We start from the raw sequence: 14,838 nt of genomic DNA on the forward strand, positions 1-14,838 counted from the left end.
GAAGGATCGAGGGATCCATGCAGGGGAAGAAGGACGGCCTCACAATTTCTTGTGGCTGAACGTGTTTCTAGAAACTGGCCGGGGACCTGCAAGATAGCCTGACGGCCCTAAAGAGCGGGTGCCTTGGGCACCAAAGGCTGGCTACCATTCTTACGCCATACTGAGGATTCGTGTACACGCGCAATTGGACTCCATCCCGGATGGCAGAGGCTCTTCAAACGCGCCGTGCAAGGGCCCTTCCAAGTTCCTGGTCGGTGAGGGCTTTTCGGGCTTAAGCTCGATACGCCACGGCGAATGTGTCCTGAATGAGCTGAAGGCACGCTATGAAGCCATCCGAAGCCATGCCAAAGGTGCAACGGCGGAACGGGGGAGGACGCTGCCGCCCCAGACGGGTGATCTGAGCGCGTAGGAAGGCAATCTTCCATCTCGGCCGCTTTTGGTGAGAGGCTTGCGGCAAAGGCCAGAAGAAACACAGAAAAGGCAAACGCTCCAGACGCGCCGTGATGCAGGGCTGAAACGGGCACGCGCAAGCCACGTGCACGGGGGCAACCATCCCGTCCTCCAGGTTCATAAAGACCACAGGAACGTTCAGCCTTGAAGCCGACTGGGAGCCTTGTTTTGCTGCATGATGCCCCTGGCGCTCAATCCAGATTGATATGGCTGACCGGTAACTGCTGGTAGCTGAAGCTGATGTGGCAAGATGGGACTTATTTCAGGGCAAGAGACATTTACTACGGTCAAGTTTAGGAGCTGAACGCAGGAGTCGTACGGAGGCTTTATTGTCGTTGTCATTGTTATCAGTCCAGTCCCATCCGCTGCCTTATCCTACCGCGGTCTAAGTCTAAGTACGCCTCTTTGGTCTAAGTATGCTCCCTCGTTATGCAGCAATCCAGCTCATGCAGCAACTCATTCCACACGAACGCCGTTCAATACCCACCGATCCAATCTCGCTCACCCCGAATCTTCGACAACTAGGTAGTTCTCATCAGCCCAGCTCCACATCCCAGCATCCAGGTACATGCCTATACCTTTGCCGAAATGGGCAGTGGAGCAGGCTCCGTCTTCTTTTTCTGATATCCGGCAGCCGCCCAGCCGTTCTCTGCCGTCTCTCTCAGATTCCTCTGCTCCTCCTTAGACAGCGGCTTCTCCGTACCGCGTCTCCTCGCGCTCGACTCTGTTGTCTCGACTATGGATGCATCGTCGCCACTAGCTGGATCAAACGTATAGCTCCGGAACTCCGTGTTCGCCCAGCCGGTACCTATCCTCCATCAGCAACTCCACGATACTTCGCAGCAAGTCTAAGCATCACTTACCCACGAACTTCTCGCACCCCGACCAGTCCTCTGTAAAGTAGTGCAAGAACCCTCCATGTGTCACGACCGCGACGTTGCTCGCCTTCCGCTCCCTCAACCACACCCTTGCCTCCCTTCCCCGCTCAATGATCGCATCCGCCTCCGGCGCCCAGCGTCCCTTCTTGCTGTTCCAGCCCTCAGTCACCAAGCTCAGGTCGACTGGCCTCCCCTTGAACTCCCTTCGCAGCTCCTCGATATCACTCCCCGTATCGCACGGCAGATCGCTCGTCTCCTGGATCTCAGGCAGGGCGATGACCCGCATGTGCGGGTTCTTCTCTAGGAGAGACTGGAAGGTGTAGAGGGCGGTGTAGATGGTACGTTTCAGAGGGGAGGCAACAATCAGGTCGATGCGGTCGGTGTAGGGGAAGGTGAAGGCGAGATCTCTGCATTGTGAGACGCCGAGGGGCGTGAGGAGCGGATCGGGAAGGGTGAGGTTCGCGAGACTAAGGTTGTGATGGCCTTGGGCGTGGCGGATGAGGTGGATCGTTGGAGACATTGTGGTGGTAGTCTTGTTTCTGGAGTCCTGAAAGGTAGACCTGGAAGAGGATTGAAGGTAGTGACAATGGGGGGAATGAGAGAGGATTGAGTTTGTGAGAAAAGGTGAAGTGATTAAGGTACACTTCTGCGGCAGAACTGTACCTTATCTTTTAGGCACCATCTGCGTGGGCAGAGTCATTGGTGCTCAAGGCATGACGAAGATATCCCTGTCACTCAACAAGGAAAATGTACTGAGATGCTCGTCATTCTCCCCGACACCACGGTCTAACGGCCGGCAACTCCGTTTCCGGACCTGCCGATCCGGTTGACTCAATCCGACCTCCCGGCTCGGCAAACTTGCCCGCGCTGAGTTCCTGTGGGCTGGAAAGGGTAGGTGAAGCGCAGAATAAGTCTCACCAAGCTGCTGGTAACCGTGGATGCACTTATATAATATCTTGTGTTTCTGTCTCGGTAATATTCAACGTCCGATTTGCTATAACGCAGCGAGCCAAGAACGTTGTACTTCAACACAGCTACTGCTCTCAATACTGCTCAAGCGTTTACACTGTCCATTCTCTCTTGACAATATTGACTGTCGGAGGTGAAACGAATCGCGAAGTCTAAGAAAGCCAAGAAAGTCGCGTCAGAGAGCCTCTGCATTGATCTCGGAATCTTTGAGGTTGAGCCGACACACAGCAAAGTGCCTCTCATGCGTGGACTTGCCACAAAATCAGATCCCTGCACCACTAACGCTGGCAGATGAACGGACCACAAGCATACGGGGATAATTGAAAAACAGGCGAAGTCGTGTTGTATCATGCGATTAGCACAACCGGAATACGATTAATATGAATCTACGAGCTGGAAGCTCCTAGCCTGGCAGCCTTGAACCTACTGACCTTCTTGACCTTGCCATCTCTTTCCTCCAACAGCGGATCCTGTTCGGCCTCCTCTTCCGAAGGCATAAATCCACCCTGTCTCTGAATCATACGATTCCGCATCTTGTGATACTCTGTAGCTACTTCCTGCTGCAAAAGCGCGGGGTCTAGCCCATCCGGATCTGGAGGCTCTGCCTCGCCTTCGGCTGCTGAGCGCTCGACCACGGCGGACGAGAGTGTCCGACCAGCAGGACCTTCCGGAGCTGTCCTTAGTGTTGGAGCTGCTGCGGTGAGGTGTACTGGAACAGTTTTCACGGGTTGCGAGGACGTGGCTGCTGAGGTCCCTCTGGTGCTCTTGAAGCGAGACGTTTTCTGTCGCCTGGGCTCCTCTGATACCGTGGGTTGCGCGGCCGTGGTGCGCTCGAGGACAGCGTCGGAGACTACGGGCTTCCTTGGTAAGGCTTCTGTTGCCGCACTCTCAACAGCCTTGGACGCAGCCTCAGGAGCCGGTGAAATATCCAGATCCTCGGCGAAGCGAACACCCTTCCTCGCCGGTTTCTCGGTATTCTTAGGGACATCCGGCTCGGTATCTGTGTTTGCCTTCCGAATGACAAGCCGTCGTGCATCCTCTGCGTAGTCGTTGAGCGGATTCTGTTCCGACTCAGGGCCAACGTTCTCCAGCATTCGCGCGTTGAGCTTCTTTTCCAGTTCGAGCATCTGCCGCCTGTAATCGTCGCTGACTTCTCTCCTTGTACTCCTGCCGTACTCATCCTCCTCTTCCGCATCGCTCTCATAATCATCGTCGAACTCATCATCAGAGTGGGAATACTGGCCGTCGGGATCCTCCAGATCAAGCTCGGCGACTACAGAGCCTACCCCCGACAAGCCGTACTCAAGCATCTCTCTACGGAGCGCTGCATCCTCAGGCGAATCGTCATCCGGGATAATGGCAGTCGATCCTATCACCTCGTCGTCATCATTCAGTTCGATGACTTTGGAGCCGGGTTTGAAGCGTCCATATGCTAAGTCATCCTTGATTTGACCCTTCTTCTGGTTTTGCTGGCTCCCTAGCGGCTTCGACGATGATGGCGCAGCCTCTATAATGTTTTCTGCGAACGCAACAGACTTCCTGGCAGCCTTCGGCAATGCATTGGTCTCAGACCGTGATTGCTCAGGGTCCACTGCGGAATCCTGACTTTTAGTGAATGTAGATGCAGCTTGATTCTGAGTAGGCTTGCTAGGCATGCTCATGTCAGTTGACTTTTCCAGGTCTGTAACACCGGCGTTACGCAATGCCTGTATAATGCGTGTTTGAGACTCAGTCGGATCCGATGTGGTACTAGATATGACATTGCCTTCCTCGTCTAGCTCTTCTCGGATCTCGGCAAGTGGTAAACCACTCTCGTCGGTCATCTCAGGATTGCTGATGACCAGAACTTGACCGAGCTTCTCTTCAGCAGCACCAAGCTGCTTTTGTACTGTTTTCACGTTTTGCTGAACGTAGTCGACTCGCCGTGAGATGAGGTCAACAACTTGCGTGCGTGATCTTTGAATCCCCTTATCAATGCCGACGAGCTGCCTGATCTCGTTCTCGTTGACGAGGTCGCCGCCAAATTTGGTGCCAATATCAACCAGATCCTGTGTCGTAGGTTCGCCGGCGAAGCCGAGGATTTCTTCCTTCAGGCCTTCGTATTCAGCATCCCATGTCTGCCATTGCCGCAGCGCTAGTTGCAGTTTCACGACACTCTCTTCTAACTGCAAGCGGCGGCGCTCAAGGTCGGCGAGACTGTCTCTGGTTGTCTGGTCCATCTTTGAAGCGGAATTTGGAAAAGGATTTGGGGCATCGAACTACCACCGCTGTACTCGGAAAGAATGAAAGTCAAGAATCACGTGAGATGCCGTGGCAGAACCTTTCACCGCCCTCTCACGCAAGCAGCGCATTTGTAAGGCATCAAGGCAATTACATATCATTGTCGCCAACCCCACGCCGAAGGTGCCTCCAACTATCGCAACCACCACTTCTTCACGGCCATGTCCCGTCTCGCGCAGCGCGGCGGCACTGCTGCCGCCACCATCTCCACGACTGCACTACCTATGCCCTCCGATGACGGTGAGCTGCAAACCCGCTTCTTAAGTCTGCGCTTTACTGACGCAGACGCAGCTATATGTCCAGTATGCAAAGCGTCACGATACTGGAACTCCCAGGTGCCGATGTTGATGAACCCGGAGTGCTACCACAAGATCTGTAAGGAGTGCGTGGACCGATACTTTTCGCATGGACCTGCGCCGTGTCCAGTTGCAGGATGCGGGAAGACACTACGGAGAAACCGGTTCCGGAAGCAGACGTTTGAGGATCTGCAGGTGGAGAGGGAGATTGACATTAGGAAGTGGCTTGCTGGAATGTAAGCGGCTCATCCTAAGCTACTTATATTCACTGTCCACTCTAAAGGTATACTAACAACAGCCTGCCCACACAGCTTCAACCGTCGAGAAGACGAGTTCGACTCGCTAAAAGACTACAACGACTACCTCAACCAAGTCGAAGACTGGACCTACAACCTAATCCAGAACATCGACGTCGAGGCTACCAAGAAGCAAATCAACGCCTACAAAGAAGCGAACCAAAAAGACATTGCCGAAAATGTCTCCCTCGCGAACCAAGAGCATCTCACATACGAGCAGCGCCAGGCCGCCGAGAAGCAACAAGCGCGGCTACGGCGTGAGGCCGCCCGCCGCGAAGCCGAGGAGGAGCGCCGGATCAAGGAAGAGGGCAGGAACAGCATACTAAACAAAGTCGCATCCGGCGAGGCGAATCTTAGGGACACCAACAGAGTCGAGCTCAAGCGCGCCTCAGGGCGAGGACCAGCTAAGCCGCAGTTAACCGATCCTTTCCTGGAAGATGCATCTAAGGGTGCAGCAAGCCCTGGCTTCCAGATCAAAGGCCTGAAGAAGCGCGTGCAAGTTGCGCCTGAGGCACCGTTTGATCCCTTTGAGGGCTTGTTATACAAGCCGCAGTATCATGTTGTCCGGGACAACTACCCCTGGGACTTTTTGGACAGCACGCGGAAGGATATTAAACATGCGGCGGGTGGCTATGACGTTGCGCAATACTGTGCTCGGGCTTTATGCGATGCCTTCTCAGGTCTGGGAGTGTTCATCGAAGACGAGATTGCGGCAAGGGAGGGGCCGCCTGCGCCGGAAGTAGTAGAACAAGCGGCTGCCGAGGCGGCCACGAGCGGCATAAGCGTGGATCCAAAGATAAAAGATGATGTTTTCTGAAATTTTAGCGGTATACCCAGGGTCTGAAAGCGTTGGTTGGCGTTCAAACATGACACAATGGATGGAGTTTGCATTGCACGGCGTTGGCAGGACTACTTTGGCATTTGCGTAGATTACAGGCATGCTCGGAGGCTATGAAAAGCCTGCACTATCTCTCCGTTGTTTTATCCAGCTTGCTTAGTCTGCTCATAGCCCTCCAAGGTATCCATATTCAACTGTTCGGCATAGTTGGCCAATCGTACCTCTAGTCGACTGATAAGCTATCGTCCACGTCACCTTTCAGCGCAACTACGCGTGCCATCAAGAACGCCAGCTGCATCAAGTCAAAATTGGGTAATAGCATCTCGACCGGGTCCGCCGTCGTAATATCGAACTCGTAGCCTGACTCGACCCGTTTTTGTATGGGTTGAGCTTGTGAAGGCACGTAACCCTAGGTAGCCACTGGAATCATATTCAAGCAACGTAGTGGGGAGGAACTAAGAGCTGCTAGGACTGGGCGTATTTCAAGTGCTGCTTGAAAACAAGCAAAGCAAGCTAGAGCTTGAGTAGTAGGACTGTCACAACGTCGAGAAGCTCACGAAGGGCATCGTGTTGATCACAACATGATCAGGCCCTGAAGAACCGGTGTGTTCGTTATGCCACGCTCAAGCTGGGGAAGACTACGCGATATTGGAGGTATCTAGACAGCAGACTGTACTTACCCGGCTACAAGAACGCATTACCGAGCGAAATAGATTGAGACACCGTATTCCTGAACTCGAAAGATGAATAGGAGATTAATGCAGCCGGAGATTATAATACCTAGCGAACATATCCGAGAGGCGCCTACAGCTTATCTCAGTTACAAGGCGGTTCCCTGTGCGCGGGTTACAGCTCGCACCACCCCTACATAACCGCGCTCCCAATGCCTTACACTCAGTTGAAGCGGCCGCGGTATCTTCTACTCCTACACGATGATCAAGTGATGCCAGTAACTTCGACGCTCGCGTTGTAGTGTCAAGGACTAGTAATGTGGACAATGGCGCTGATGATGTCCACCGAGAACTGAGGGGATAGGGATCTCGAGAGTATAACAAACCACGTGACAATTTACACTACACCATAATAGCTATACCGAGGGTATCTTGTCGGAGGCAGGACACCACCGCAAGCCTGCACCGCAGTGACGGCTATTAGGCCATAAAACTCTCTCTTCCCAACCCAAATCCATAGCCCCTCCAATTGATCCTACAAGTCAACCCAGCATGCCACCCAACCCCCAACCCCTCGGCCTCGGCCTCACCCCCTACAAAGCAACCCAACTCCTAACCACCACCTCCCTCGCCCTACTGCTAGGCTCGACGACCTGGGCTAGCGTAGCAGTCATGCCCTCCCTAATCGCCGCGCCCATAAGCACCTACGCCAAACTCTCCGTCTTCCGCGGCCTCATCATCCGCGCGAACTCCATCCTCCCTCCCGTCTTCATCGCCACGGTCGCCGGGCTGGGCTATTTGGCCGGCACATCCTTCTCCGGGGGTGCGCGGGGGAATTATGCGGTGGCGATGGCGGCGGTGCTGGCGGCGTTAGGGTTGCAGGTTAAGGTGTTGCCGCTGAATAAGGCGATGGTTGAGGTGGTGGATCAGGGGAGGGGGAAGGAAGATCAGGGCGAGGAGGGGAATAGAAGGATTGGGGAGTTGTTGGTTTTGAATTGGGGGAGGGTTGCGCTGAGCGCGTTTGCGTTTGGGCTGAGTTTGTGGGAGCTGGGCGTCGTGAGGAGGGCGGTGGTGGTGGCGATGACCCCTGCTCCGGTCTCACGAGGTTTGTTCGGACGTGCAGGGTAGACTCGTAGGAAATGGTCTATGCAATCCTGTGACCCTCCCTAGGGGCTTCTGGGATCAATCTCTATATGGTGGTATGTCTGTACCGACGCCCTACGCCCTCTAGTCCCTACCAAATCCTCTTAGCAACCATGCTATACCTCCTCACCCCCCCCAGCTTATCCCCACCCTTATCCTCCTTACTCCTCACCCTCTCCTCCCTCTCCCTCAGCGCCCTCGCTCCCTCAGGATCATCCGCATAAATCCACCTCCGCTTCTCCTCCCCAACCTCCACGACACCCCAACCACCAACCCTCTTGCCTGCCGTATCAACCACTGCCCTCTCCCTCTCTTTCATGCCTCGGTATCTTGATCGCGCGAAACTAAGCAGCGCCATCCCTAGCACGAGCTTGAGCGTCAGCAGCAGAAGATACGCGACCAAAAACACAACGCCCATCGTCACAAACGCGATGACGTCGTCGAACGTCCAGGCGCTGAGGGACCACCAACTCGCAGTCCCAGCGGAGGTGCCCACGCCGAAAGAGCTGCGGCCGAGCGCGCGACGGAAGACAGTATCGATGTGGGCGAGTGCTGCGGTGGTTGCGGGAGATGTGGCTGCAGAGGCGCTTTCCATGGCGAGAGAAGTAGCGGTCGAGGCAATGGGCAGCGGCATGTGGATGGCGAGGAACATGTGGTAGGTTTGTATGAGGGCACGGATGAAGAGGCAGCTGAGGGGGAGGAGGGGGAGGCCGAGACGCTTGGTTAGGTTCTGGTCTGCGAAGGCCTGGATCCGTCACTGCATGTCAGCTACGTAGTATATGGAATTCATAAAAGGTAAAGGAATGGGGAAACTTACGTGAGAGTAGTAGTCCTTCGCCAGCACGTCCAAGAACCGGCTATAGACGGCAGGCTTTACATTATTGAACTTTGTAACATAGCAGTGCTTCAGCCAGTCGACAAGCATCTCGCTGCCGAGAACGAGGAGGAACGGCCCAAGGACCTGGCCGGTCCACTTCGGAAAGAGTGTGAAGGACTTAGGGATGATGCTGGTACTGCGGAAGGGGGCGCTGGTGGCATTGCTCCCAACGCTAGCGGCGCCCGCTGAACCTGAGATATCCCCAAGGATGCTGAGGCCGCCAACCTCGACGATGTTCCGTAGAGCGATGATCAGGAGCATCAGCCATAACTGGAAGCGCTCAACCACGTCAGCACAGGTAAGCTGGAATAAGTTCTCCTTTTCAAATTTCTTGAAGACGGTGCTCTTGATTTCGACGAATTGATTGGACATGAGTAGAGTCAGCAGAGCGTTTGAGTATGAGTTTACGGCGACGTTCAACGTGATGACCTGGTAGAAGAGGGCGGTGGCATGGATGACGTTATAGATCAGAGCGAGCATGAACATCCAGAGAGGCCGGATAACCTTGCTTCGTCCATCAGTGTCGCGCTCTAATGTCTCACGTGACAAGAGGCACTCCATGATGTCTTGACCGAGCGAAGAAAACAATCGATCGCAGACCTGCGACGTTTGTTAGTACCCCTTTGATGACGCGGCTGGTGTTCGTACCTCTAGGACGTTGTAGATCACGTATAGCTTGATGGCAGCCTGCCCTCTGATCCCGTGATACATCCTACTCGCATCGAAGCGCATTAGAATCATGCAGCTAGTAAGGACTAGTAGGCCGTTAAGTAAATCAGCCTTGTGGTCTGGCAAAAGCGCCGATGGCTTGGGCTTGGTCCGCCGGCTCCGATATGTATTGCTTTTTGTATGCCTGCGTTGTGGTTGCGGCCGTTGTGCAGAGACCGGATCGGAATTAACGTTCTCTTGAGCCACTGGCGTTGGTAGCGATGGACGCGCGGTGATGAACGACGTTCTCCTCGAGCTAAGCCCGTCTACAGCTGGTGTGCCGGGCACCAAAAAGTCAGACTGCTGTCTTTTACGTCGCCATAGTCGACCCAAGCCGTTGTAGACAAAGCTGGCAAGGTCTTTTGCTTCCCTGACGGCACTCTGAGCAACCCACCTGATCAAGACCCAGAGGGCCCTGAAGAAGCGGAGCGGCAGTATCGTGAAGGTGTACAACCACGCATCCAGACAAGCCAGTGCACCGAACCAGAGGACCTGCTCCAGTTGCGGGGCGAGCCAAAGAAAATTTAAGAGGCGCTCGAACTTCACTTTGGATGACTCATACGGGAAGTCGTAACTAGGCGATCTGTGAATATATAGCGGAGATGGCTTTTCAGATGACAACTCTAGCTGCAAGTATGTTGGAAGAGACAACGGTGGAAGGGGCAAGTTGGCGGGCGCAGGAGATGGTAGCGGGTCTTGCGAAGAGACTGCCTTCGCGCCCGATGTTCCATTCGTTTTATTCTCATCAAGGTTAAGCGGTGGAGGCCGTCCAGCACGCTGCTGTCCGCTTTGGTCCTGGCCTAGGCTGACAGTTCTTGATGATTGCTTGCGTCTGATCACAGGCGTAGATACGGTTCTGGAGGAGAAGCTTGGGCGGGAGTGTCGTTGCTCTTTTTGAGTGCCGCCGTTAATCTCTTCGTATAGCCTCAGCCTCGGAGGCTCCGCCTTCGTGCCAACTCCATCCAGATCGATACTGTTTTGCACCGCACTCCCTTGCGCTTCACTGACGCCATTTTGAAGCTTCGGTCCACCCTCCTCAAAGGGCGACGACTCTACAAGCGGAGTAACCACCTCTGGCAACGGCGACGCGGTGCGGACTGGCAAGGAACTTGGCGAACGGGTAAGCTCCTGAATCTGCGCCGGCGACAACTTCAGCACCTTTTCGCGGTCCGCTTGACCAGTAGCCGGAGAGGCTAGCTTTCCAATACTCCTCTTCCTGCTCTCCTGTCCTGGGGTGCCGCCATCCCGCAGAGGGTTTGACTCCGTTGTGCCGTCTAAGGTGAAGTAATCGCAGTCAGGATGCTTCGAATGCCCATTGGCCATTACCGCCTTTTCATTGTGCTGGATGATTAATGATGGTATAGGGTCTCCAACCTCCTCTTCGCTTGCATGGCCGGTTTCAGAGGGTGCTGGAGTAGGAATCTGGCCATTAGAGCTAATATCTGCGAGTATATCACCGTTCCTGCCGTGGGTGTCGGGTTCGCGCAGGCCACTCATTATGCACACGAAGTCTTATCGTGTTGAGCATGTTCGGCTGCAGCCAGAAGGACCCTATGTTGGTGTCAAGTTAGGCGTTCTTGTCACAATAGCTTGACGTTTATGAAATCTAGGAGATCCATGGTTCACCGTCAGGAATGAAGCTCAATGCGCCGGCTCCTCCTCGGCGGCTTGACGCGGCGGATGCTGCCTCTCGTTCGCGGGTCGTCATTTGAGCGACCTACCCACAAACTCCATGTCTCTGCTTCCATACTCCCTCTGGTTTCCACCATAGCCACCATGTCAGGATACGAGGGTAACTTGAGCTCTAGCTCTCCCCAAGCCTCAACCCTCAGCTAACCTCCCCCACAGTCGAACACAACATCCCCTCCTCGACTCCCAAACCCGAGCAACCCCCCCGCCGCCCCGACCTCTCGACTTTCTTTTCGACGCTCGAGCTTGTCGACACCTCCGGCGAGCGCACGCCGCAGTTCAACGCGCATGCGTTGCCTACGCCTGAGAATGTCGCTGCGGCATATCGCCTCCTGGCCAATGCGTTCGAGATGATGCGCGGTGGCGGAGGGGAGCATCAAGACAGCTCGAACGACCTACTGAGCACGCTCGTACAAAGCCTGATGCAGAGCGCCGATGATCCGCCGGATAAGGTGCAGGGCGTGCCGGATAGTTTCTTGGATCAGCTGGAGAGGGTGCCGAAAGCGGCGTTGAGGGAGAAAGATAGTTGTCCGATTTGTGGGAATCCGTTCCTCGATGGTATGGGTCCTTAGGGGTGGAAGACGTGAGTAGACCCGTCTGACATCTGGATAGATAAGTACCCGCTGGTTGTGGAACTTCCATGTCATAAAGACCACAGATTCGACCTGGAGTGCATACGGCCGTGGCTGAAGCTGAATCCGACGTGTCCGCTCGATCGGAAGGTGTTGCTGAAGAAGAAAGAGTCGCCGCCGCCGCAAGCACCGGACGAAGATGAAGGAGAGTACGACGACATGTACGCATGATGGAAGGTGGTGTTCAACGCTTAGCATGGCGGAGGAGTACGGAGTAAGCATATGCGTGCATATGTTGGTCGCTTCTGAAGAGAACTCTCGGAGCGTCTTCTCATAGCTTTCATCACATCAGAAGGGCTATCGACACAAAGTGCTAGCATATATCACTTAACACGGCATAGCAGCATGATACCCATATGAAGCGGTGGCCTGAAATGTAATTGTCTTTCTCACAGAATCCAAGCGTGCGTTTTGACATGTGTTATAAACTTTCGGCCACTCGAGCATCATGCAGCCATCTATCCGAGACCCCTCGCCGGAGGTCTCGCGTACGCAGGCTGTATCTGTCCAAAGTCTGGCCGATCAAGGCTTCTGTTGACCTGTTCCACAGCCAGCTCGCAACCGACTGCAACGCCAGAGCCGTGCATCTATGTCTAGTCAACACTACACGCTACTTATGCGGTATACCCTCCTCAGGCATCGGCTGCACGCCCGCCAACTCCGCCGCCTTCGGCATTTCCTGACCTTTAACGTCCTTCATCATCGGGAACGTCAAGACCTCCTTAATGCTGTAATTATCCGTGATGAACATCACCAGCCGGTCAATGCCGCAGCCAAACCCACCCGTGGGCGGCAGCCCGTGCTCCATAGCCCTGATGAAACCCTCGTCCATGAACATAGCCTCCTCATCGCCCGCTGCCTTCTGCCTTGCCTGCTCCTCGAAGCGCATGCGTTGATCCAGCGGATTGTTCAACTCGGTGTACGCGTTTACGATCTCCTTCTTGCAGACAAACGCCTCGAACCTCTCGCATAATCCCGGCTTGCTGCGGTGGTACTTGGCGAGTGGGGACATCATCTGCGGGTGCTCCATGATGAAGGTCGGATTGATGCAGGTCTCCTCAATGAATTCGCCCACAAGCTTGTCCAGCATGCGCGCGTTCGTCATCGGCGGAGGGCACTCGACCTTCACCTTTTCCAGGACTTTCTTGAGGAATGCATTCGTCTCGTCCGTATGTAGCTGGTCGCTTGGCGGGAACTTCTCGCCGGTCGCCTCTTCTAGCGCCGGCATCATCTCGATCCTCTTCCACGGCGCCTCCCAGTTGATGTCGTATGTATCGCCGTGCTGCGTATGGTACGTCGTCTTGTAAGAACCGGTTATGTGCTTGACCATGCCGGATACCAGCTCTTCGGTCATGGTCATCAGATCGTACATATCGGCATACGCCTGATAAAACTCGCACGTTGTAAATTCGGGGTTGTGTGTCAGGTCGATGTCCTCGTTGCGGAATTGCTGCCCTATCTCGTAGACCCGGTTGAACCCTCCTACAATGAGCTTCTTCAGCTCGAGCTCTGGCGCGACCCGCAGATAGAGCTCCCTGTCTAGAGCGTTGTGATACGTCTTGAAGGGCTTGGCTGTTGCACCGCCAGCAACCGAGCTCATCATGGGTGTCTGGACCTCTAGGAAATCTCGGTCATCTAGGAAGTTTCGGACGTAGCGGATTATTTTAGCTCTTGTCTTTATAATCTCGTGCGGCTTTTCGTTCATGAGGAAATCCAGGTATCGTTGGCGGAAGCGCTGCTCAGGGTCCGTGAAACCATAGTAATCGCTAGGTAGCAGGTGGAAATTCGGAGCCAGTAGCTGAACCTCTCTGGCGAATACACTGACCTCCCCTCCACCCCCACTCTTCGGGTTCGTCCGGCCGGGATGGCCGATAACACCTATCACGTCGCCTCTCCGCAGTCTCTCGTGCTGCTGCTCAAACGAGAGGTGGCCTTGAGCTTGCTGTGACTGGCACATTATCTGCACCTTTGCGTTGTCCTTCCCCTTGACAACGTAGAAAAGCAGGTTCTTCCCCGAGGACCGCGTTGTGTATACCCTTCCAGCGACTTGCACTTCTACCTCCTTCAACTCTTCGCCAGGCTTCAAATCCTTGTACTTTTCCACGAAATCGGGAACCTCGATCGTTACGTTGAACTTATGTGGGAATGGGTTTGTCTCGGGCTTCTCAAGATATCGCACAACATCGCGGGTTCTCATCTCAAAGAATTGGCTGTTCTCATCGTCAGCGCAAGACTGGTCAGGCAATCCAGGTCATTTGTTGGTCAAGCGAACGAGTCATGTAAGGCTAAGTGGATCGGACCAGTTCGTGAGGTTGGCAAAGCTGCGTGTAGTGACCTCTGGTACCTACTTTGGGTTCAGCTCTTTCTCGTCAGGCTCTGCGGTCTTCTTTTGAGGCTTCGGCGGAGCTGCCGCGGCCTTTTCTGCCTTCTTGGCCTCTCTTTCGCGCATCTTGTTTCTCTTCTTGACTACGCGATCATGATCAGTAACTGAGCGAGCAGACGCCCGACGTATCTGAGCTCTTACGCTCGGTCTTGGTGACTTGCTCGCCGGTCACGTCATCCAGCACAAGGTTCCGCAGGCCTTCCTCTGGGGTGAGCGAGTCTGCAGCCATTGCGCCGGCTGCAGTATTTGGATCCGCCATGGTGTGACAGCACAGAAGTCGCGATGGTATAACGTGTATTTCGGCGGCTTCTATACGCGAGACTGACCGTCGTGAGTCACTGATTGAACATACCGTGACTCCAAAAACGCGTCCCAAAAACCGTGGTGAAGTTGACCGGCCGGAAAAACTTGGAGGGGCTCGGGACGCTTTACTCGACTATGCCTAGCGCGGGGTAGCAATGGATGAGAGCCCCGTGATCGCAAGTCACGTGCATGTCTGAGCGAGTCTCTTGGCGTACATGTCATCGTCGGTTCAACTTTGGGCGAACCAAACGTTTCAACGTCTCAGCGTAGTAAGAGAGGGATTCTCACCTAGCTATCAAGTATTCCTAACGTGTTTCATGGAACTAGCAGCAGGTTGGTATCAAAGCTCATGAGTTTAGCCTCTCCAGCTGGTGGATATTACGCTTATGAAATTCAAACCTCGAATCCAGCTTGTATAGTGAACC

The 14,838-nt window shown here is 54.5% G+C and overlaps 7 protein-coding genes across 7 annotated transcripts; 3 read left to right on the forward strand and 4 right to left on the reverse strand.

Annotated features, from left to right (window-relative positions):
• Positions 1-1,022: 1,022 nt before the first annotated feature.
• On the reverse strand, positions 1,023-1,848 carry W97_07243 (uncharacterized protein; the record flags this gene model as incomplete). The annotated part of the gene is made up of 2 exons (XM_007785222.1): positions 1,023-1,258; positions 1,314-1,848. 2 exons carry the CDS (start codon positions 1,846-1,848, stop codon positions 1,023-1,025), a joined length of 771 nt encoding a protein of 256 aa, XP_007783412.1.
• An 835-nt stretch (positions 1,849-2,683) lies between these two features.
• On the reverse strand, positions 2,684-4,516 carry W97_07244 (uncharacterized protein; the record flags this gene model as incomplete). Its single annotated transcript, XM_007785223.1, has 2 exons — positions 2,684-3,739; positions 3,890-4,516. 2 exons carry the CDS (start codon positions 4,514-4,516, stop codon positions 2,684-2,686), a joined length of 1,683 nt encoding a protein of 560 aa, XP_007783413.1.
• Positions 4,517-4,738: 222 nt separating this feature from the next.
• W97_07245 (CDK-activating kinase assembly factor MAT1) lies at positions 4,739-5,986 on the forward strand (the record flags this gene model as incomplete). Its single annotated transcript, XM_007785224.1, has 3 exons — positions 4,739-4,817; positions 4,869-5,109; positions 5,185-5,986. The coding sequence occupies 3 exons, from the start codon at positions 4,739-4,741 to the stop codon at positions 5,984-5,986; spliced, it is 1,122 nt and encodes a 373-aa protein (XP_007783414.1).
• Positions 5,987-7,230: 1,244 nt separating this feature from the next.
• W97_07246 (uncharacterized protein) lies at positions 7,231-7,806 on the forward strand (the record flags this gene model as incomplete). Its single annotated transcript, XM_007785225.1, has 1 exon — positions 7,231-7,806. The coding sequence occupies one exon, from the start codon at positions 7,231-7,233 to the stop codon at positions 7,804-7,806; it is 576 nt and encodes a 191-aa protein (XP_007783415.1).
• Positions 7,807-7,912: 106 nt separating this feature from the next.
• On the reverse strand, positions 7,913-10,903 carry W97_07247 (uncharacterized protein; the record flags this gene model as incomplete). The annotated part of the gene is made up of 3 exons (XM_007785226.1): positions 7,913-8,566; positions 8,639-9,298; positions 9,347-10,903. The coding sequence occupies 3 exons, from the start codon at positions 10,901-10,903 to the stop codon at positions 7,913-7,915; spliced, it is 2,871 nt and encodes a 956-aa protein (XP_007783416.1).
• Positions 10,904-11,182: 279 nt separating this feature from the next.
• Positions 11,183-11,898, forward strand: W97_07248 (uncharacterized protein; the record flags this gene model as incomplete). The annotated part of the gene is made up of 3 exons (XM_007785227.1): positions 11,183-11,198; positions 11,255-11,653; positions 11,708-11,898. 3 exons carry the CDS (start codon positions 11,183-11,185, stop codon positions 11,896-11,898), a joined length of 606 nt encoding a protein of 201 aa, XP_007783417.1.
• Positions 11,899-12,337: 439 nt separating this feature from the next.
• Positions 12,338-14,369, reverse strand: W97_07249 (lysyl-tRNA synthetase; the record flags this gene model as incomplete). The annotated part of the gene is made up of 3 exons (XM_007785228.1): positions 12,338-13,937; positions 14,076-14,193; positions 14,252-14,369. The coding sequence occupies 3 exons, from the start codon at positions 14,367-14,369 to the stop codon at positions 12,338-12,340; spliced, it is 1,836 nt and encodes a 611-aa protein (XP_007783418.1).
• Positions 14,370-14,838: the final 469 nt, after the last annotated feature.

This window comes from Coniosporium apollinis (genome assembly GCF_000281105.1).
Source record: "Coniosporium apollinis CBS 100218 chromosome Unknown supercont1.40, whole genome shotgun sequence".
Classification (NCBI taxonomy): domain Eukaryota; kingdom Fungi; phylum Ascomycota; class Dothideomycetes; genus Coniosporium; species Coniosporium apollinis.